This window comes from Oncorhynchus masou, chromosome 28 (assembly GCF_036934945.1).
Source record: "Oncorhynchus masou masou isolate Uvic2021 chromosome 28, UVic_Omas_1.1, whole genome shotgun sequence".
NCBI lineage: Eukaryota > Metazoa > Chordata > Actinopteri > Salmoniformes > Salmonidae > Oncorhynchus > Oncorhynchus masou.
The window spans coordinates 55653937-55661014 of NC_088239.1; the positions used below are offsets into that span (position 1 = coordinate 55653937).

General features: G+C 39.5%; 1 protein-coding gene across 1 annotated transcript; it reads left to right on the top strand.

Moving 5' to 3' along the window:
- Positions 1–2: 2 nt before the first annotated feature.
- On the top strand, positions 3–1411 carry LOC135517933 (14 kDa phosphohistidine phosphatase-like). Its single transcript, XM_064942664.1, has 3 exons — positions 3–320; positions 669–796; positions 1013–1411. Exons 1-3 carry the CDS (start codon positions 155–157, stop codon positions 1103–1105), a joined length of 387 nt encoding a protein of 128 aa, XP_064798736.1. The 5' UTR covers positions 3–154; the 3' UTR covers positions 1106–1411.
- Positions 1412–7078: the final 5667 nt, after the last annotated feature.

The window sequence follows — 7078 nt, forward strand, 5'->3', positions numbered from 1 at the left end:
CTTTTTATTTCCGGAAGTGTGTTACAGACCATTTACCATAACTGTCCACATTGATCATCGCAGAAAGAATTATCTACTATTTCAAATTGAAGAATTATCAGCTGTGCGAGATAGAACTCTACGTTCCATTACGTGAAAGTATTTTCGTGCAAAAATGTGTACTCAAACGAAGGCTGCTGCTCTCATTGCGAACATTCCAGAGGCAGAAATCGACCCGACTGGTGTGTTCAAATACGTTCTCATTCGAGTACACAGTAAAGAAGACGGCGACGACTCGAGCGTAGATATTGTACGTGGATATGCCTGGGCCGAATATCATGGTAAGAGTCCAATATTGTCATGTTTTTGTCTTTCAGAGTTGGCTAGCTAGCTAACTGCTGTATGATTCATGTCCATGTTTACTGTCCAATTCTATATAGCCTAGTAGCTACTCATACTGTACTGATACTTACGAGCCAGTAGGTGGGGCCTTTGTCACTGAAAAATGCCAGAGCAGTCGGTCAGTATTGGTTTGGCCTCCACTGTACAGCAAAAATAATTACACCATGTGACGAGTTTTCTATGCACGTCACAGTGCTTTTGAAATATGTTGTATTTTGAGAGTATTTTCAAGAGCCTTGTTCTTAAACTTTGAGTACAGTACCGATCTTGTGTTTTTGTCACTGCAGCTGATATCTATGACAAGGTAGCAGAGGAGCTTGAGAAAGGAGGGCACCTAGATTGTGAATGTATTGGAGGAGGAAGGATTAAGCATGACTGCCAGTCAAAGAAGATCCACGTCTATGGCTACTCTATGGTAAGATAATGCAAAATAATGTTATTTCAGTGGAACTCATGTACACCCATTGATTGGGTCTTCTAGTACATTTGTGACCATAACAATTCATCCACATATTATATACCAACGTTTTGATACATTTTCTAATATTGTAAGACTGATATTGCATCTCTTAAGTTTTGTTATTTACTAGCAGCCAAGTTATCATCTCAATTCCCTTCTTGTTCTTTGCAGGGCTTCGGAAAAGCAAATCACGCTGTTTCCACAGAGAAACTGAAGGTGCGCTACCCGAAATACGAGATCACCTGGGCTGATGAGGGATATTGACCTACACTGGACCCGTCTTGGTTCAGGCCTAACTCCTTTCTGTGTCAATAAGTGTGGGCCAATAGTACACAGCAGAACCTCAGTGGCATCACATTATGTGAGATCTGAAGACAAACCTGTCAGTACAAAGCTGAAACTGGGACTAAGACTGACACAGTACCTAGTTGCTGACTAATATAGCCAGAACAACAGTGCTTGATTTTCTATTTTGTTTCAGTGAAACAATAGATGGAAAACACATTACTTAACAGAAGTCGTTTTATGTTTAAACATAAAATGAATAAATGCTTGCGTTGATTTAATAAATGGTAATGTATGCTTTATTAACATGAAGTCATGTAGCTAAGGACATTTACATCATCCAATACCAGTACCTGAAAAGGATAAAGTATGAAATTCCATCTCCGGTCATGGAATCATAAAACTATTATCATGTTGAGCAATGTCGATTTCAAAACACAGGGCAAGTAACGCACTCCATCTTTCAAAATAATTTCTTCTGGTTTCAGAACAGAAAAACTCCTCTATCATTACTTTTGTCTACTTTATCGCACTGTGCGTCTGTCTATATAAAGTTCATGTTGTTTTGTCAGCCAGTTAACTTTAAACTGCTGATCAACCGCTAGGTAGGTAATGTGGGTATCAAATAAGGTCAGGTGATCTGAAATGCATTAACCTCCGATGTCGCCATACAGCTACCATGCAGCTGTGCCAAACAATGTTAGGCATGTAAGAGTTGTCACACTACCACATAAGAGGTCGACCAATTATGATTTTAACACCAATACCGTTATGATTTTAACACCAATACCGTTATGATTTTAACGCCAATACCGATTTATTGGAGGACCAAAAAAGGCCAATGCTGATTAATCGGCCAATTTGTGTGTATATATATATTTGTAATGAATGATAATTACGACAATAATGAATGAACAATGAACACTTTTATTTTAATTTTAATATAACACATAAAATCCATTTAGTCTCAAATAATAAATAATGAAACATGTTCAATTCGGTTTAAATAATGCAAAAACAGTGTTGGAGAAGAAAGTAAAAGTGCAATATGTTCCATGTAAAAAAGCTAACGTTTAAGTTCCTTGCTCAGAACATATGAAAGCTGGTGGTTCCTTTTAACATGACTCTTCAATATTCCCAGTTAAGAAGATTTAGGTTGTAGTTATTATAGGAAATATAGGATTATTTCTCTCTCTACCATTTGTATTTCATATAACTTTGACTATTGGATGTTCTTATAGGCACTTTAGTATTGCCAGCCTAATCTCAGGAGTTGATAGGCTTGAAGTCATAAACAGCGCAGTGCATCCCAGCATTGCGAAGAGCTGCTGTTTGAATGAATGCTTACTTGCTGCTGCCTACCACCGCTCAGTCAGACTGCTCTATCAAATATCAAATCATATACTTAATTATAATATAATAAACACACAGAAATACGCGCCTTTAGTCATTAATATGGTAAAATCCGTAAACTCTCATTTCGAAAACAAAATTTATTCTTTCAGTGAAATACGGAACCATTCCGTATTTTATCCAACGGGTGGCAACCCTGTCTAAATATGTTTACATTGCACAACCTTCAATGTTATGCCATCATTTTGTAAAATTCTGGCAAATTAATGACGGTCTTTGTTAGGAATAAATGGCCTTTCAACAGTTCGCAACGAGCCAGGCGGCCCAAACTGCATATACCCTGACTGCTTGCACTGAACGCAAGAGAAGTGACACAATTTTCCTAGTTAATATTGCTTGCTAACATATACTTGTGTATTGATTTTAAGAAAGGCATTGATGTCTATGGTTAGGTACATTATTGCAACGATTTTGCTTTTTTCACGAATGCGCATTTCTTAAATCAAGTTGAAGTAGGCTGTGATTCGATGATAAATTAAAAGGCACCGCATTGATTATATACAACACAGAACAAGCTAGCTAACCTAGTAATATCATCAACCATGTGTAGTTAACTAGTGATTATGTGAAGATTGATTTTTTTACAAGATAAGTTTAATGCTAGCTAGTAACTTACCTTGGCTCCTTGCAGCCACAGTGTCCTTTTGATGCTGCACTCGCGTAACAGGTGATCAGCCTGCCACTCAGTCTCTTCATGGATTGCAATGTAATTGGTGTCCAAAAGGCTGATTACTGATTGATATGAAAACTTGAAATCGGCCATGATTAATCGGTCAACCTCTAGTATGTGTATATAAAAAAATATACAAAATATGGCAAGTCTACACTCAATCAAGGACCTAAAATATACACATAAAGATGAGCAAAAATGACAGTGTAAAATAAATAATTAAAATACTGAGGTATATTGTATGCTAAAAAAAAGTAGGAAAATGCTTAAATTTTATACTAATACAATTGCTCAGAGAAATAAATGTTTAAAAATCCTATATTTTTTTCTCAAAAAGATAGGCATTAAAATTATTGACACTAGAAGTCTTCTGGGATCCACCTGTACCCAAATACCCGAGACCTGATCCGGGACCTGAGTGGGTCCGGATCCAAAATCCTAAGGGCGTTTTCACATATACCCTTATGATCTGGATCCTGGAGCATTTGGTACCCTGATCCGCACTATAAAGCATGTGAGAAATGCAAATTGACCCTGGCTGAAACGAATCTTGGACCTGCGTGAGTGGGTAATGGGTCCAAGACCAGAGTACCAGGTATTGTGATGCGGCAGCCCGAGTCACGTAGAACTTTTTTGCCCGTTGTAAACAAGCGAGCTTGCTAATATCAAGTAGACTGTGCGTCTTGCTAATCACACCCTGAAAATGTTATTTTCAGATCTTGTGAAAACAAAATGTATTCTGTAGAATTCTCACAAACTCTACAGGAAACTTAAACCAGGGTATCGAATTTCATATGTGAAAACGCCCTAAATAATTTCATGGGTCTGATATAATTTGCACGGGTCTCTGGTATGTGTCATTTTAACTGACTTGTCCAGAAGGACCCGTACAGATACAAACACAACTGCCGCAGTAGAGCGAGAGAGAGGCATTTTTATCATTTATGCTGGTGCTCTTGCTTTTCATGAGAGTGGCGCATTTAGCTTGTTGTTGTTGGCCAGTCATAAGTTATCAAAGCGGCAATCAGAACTCCATGTTCATGTCATCTGACCAAAGCACCGGGTCCAATCCAAGTACCAATGCCGTTTAGCAAACTCCAGGCGTTTACATTTACGATGTTGACTAGATAAGCTCATGCTTAGGAACATGTCAGGTTGGTTCATGGTAGTGACTAACGTAAAGGCAGACTCTCCCAGCAATGCTGTAATGGTGTCTCCCATGATGAAACAGTCCTCTCCATCCTGCCGAATGCATCTCAAATACGTCCTCTGGGACCCAGGTATCAAATCATACAGTACATTGAATCAATAAAAAATGCTTGGTTTTCTGATCTTACTGCCCTTGTCCGACTACCTTGTACAAACAGCAGTTTTACTGTCAAGGGTTAGCAAATGTGCTACACTGTGCCCCTCCCCCAGTACAATATAACGTTTTAGATAACCAAATAACAAAGGTTAGATTTATCATTAGGCTTCACAGGGCTGCAGCCTGCCCCACTGTAGGCCTCTGTGCATAGGGAGGGCACTCAACAGGTGGTAGTGTTGGCATCCAGAGAGCATCAGCGTGCGTGGCTGGAGGCCACCTCTTCCTAGGTCGCATCCCCACCTCTTTCCAGATCCACTCCCAATGCGCTGAGGGTTGCCGTGGAGACGTGGCTATAGACTCTTGGTCACCTCCTGACCAAGGCCATTCTCCCCCGATTGCTCAGTTTGGCCGGGCGGACAGCTCTAGGAAGTCTTGGTGGTTCCAAACTTCTTCCATTTAAGAATGATGGAGGCCACTGTGTTCTTGGGGACCTTCAATGCTGCAGGAATTGTTTGGTACCCTTCCCCAGATCTGTTCCTTGAGGAAATCCTGTCTCAGCGCAATTCCTTCAACCTCATGGCTTGGTTTTTGCTCTGACATGCACTGTCTACTGTGGGATCTTATATCAATATGTATGTACCTTCCCAAATCATGTCCAAACAATAGAATTTACCACAGGTGGACTCTAATCAAGTTGTAGAAACATCTTAAGTATGATCAATGGAAACAGGATCCACCTGAGCTCAATTTATAGTCTCATAGCATAGGGTCTGAATACTTATGTACATTTGTTTTTTATTTTTAATAAATTGTTATTATTGGGTATTGTTTATAGATTGATGAGGAAAAATTTTGTTTAATCCATTTTAGAAGAAGGCTGTAATGTAACAAAATGTGGAAAAGTCAAGGGATCTGAATACTTTCTGAATTCACCGTATGTCTGAGATTATATGAACATGACTGGGCATTCAAACATATCTGTATCCATTCATCATTATCAATAGCTTCTACAAGGTCTTCCTCACATTTTTTGTTTTACATGTTTTGTGTCATTGGGAAAAGCCTCTATCAACCCTTGATACAGTTTGAAAATCAACTTTGGATGTTTGTCAGACTCCCTTAAAATAGAATGTGGCTTGTCCAGTCCTGCACAGAGAGGGGAATAAAGTGTTGTACCTGCAAAAATTCCCTGCCTGCTTGATCCTGCTGAGACTCTCATCCTCCTAAGATGGGGCATGACAAAGAATTACCTTGGTTTACATTTATACATTATATTATTGATGGGAATTTTATGAATAATGACTAAACAATATCTACATTTAAATAGAACTACAGTGCCTTGCGAAAGTATTCGGCCCCCTTGAAGTTTGCGACCTTTTGCCACATTTCAGGCTTCAAACATAAAGATATAAAACTGTATTTGTTTGAAGAATCAACAACAAGTGGGACACAATCATGAAGTGGAACAACATTTATTGGATATTTCAAACTTTTTTAACAAATCAAAAACTGAAAAATTGGGCGTGCAAAATTATTCAGCCCCCTTAAGTTAATACTTTGTAGCGCCACCTTTTGCTGCAATTACAGCTGTAAGTCGCTTGGGGTATGTCTCTATCAGTTTTGCACATCGAGAGACTGAATTTCTTTCCCATTCCTCCTTGCAAAACAGCTCGAGCTCAGTGAGGTTGGATGGAGAGCATTTGTGAACAGCAGTTTTCAGTTCTTTCCACAGATTCTCGATTGGATTCAAGTCTGGACTTTGACTTGGCCATTCTAACACCTGGATATGTTTACTTTTGAACCATTCAATTGTAGATTTTGCTTTATGTTTTGGATCATTGTCTTGTTGGAAGACAAATCTCCGTCCCAGTCTCAGGTGTTTTGCAGACTCCATCAGGTTTTCTTCCAAAATGGTCCTGTATTTGGCTCCATCCATCTTCCCATCAATTTTAACCATCTTCCCTGTCCCTGCTGAAGAAAAGCAGGCCCAAACCATGATGCTGCCACCACCATGTTCGACAGTGGGTATGGTGTGTTCAGGGTGATGAGCTGTGTTGCTTTTACGCCAAACATAACGTTTTGCATTGTTGCCAAAAAGTTCAATTTTGGTTTCATCTGACCAGAGCACCTTCTTCCACATGTTTGGTGTGTCTCCCAGGTGGCTTGTGGCAAACTTTAAACAACACTTTTTATGGATATCTTTAAGAAATGGCTTTCTTCTTGCCACTCTTCCATAAAGGCAAGATTTGTGCAATATACGACTGATTGTTGTCCTATGGACAGAGTCTCCCACCTCAGCTGTAGATCTCTGCAGTTCATCCAGAGTGATCATGGGCCTCTTGGCTGCATCTCTGATCAGTCTTCTCCTTGTATGAGCTGAAAGTTTAGAGGGATGGCCAGGTCTTGGTAGATTTGCAGTGGTCTGATACTCCTTCCATTTCAATATTATCGCTTGCACAGTGCTCCTTGGGATGTTTAAAGCTTGGGAAATCTTTTTGTATCCAAATCCGGCATTAAACTTCTTCACAACAGTATCTCGGACCTGCCTGGTGTGTTCCTTGTT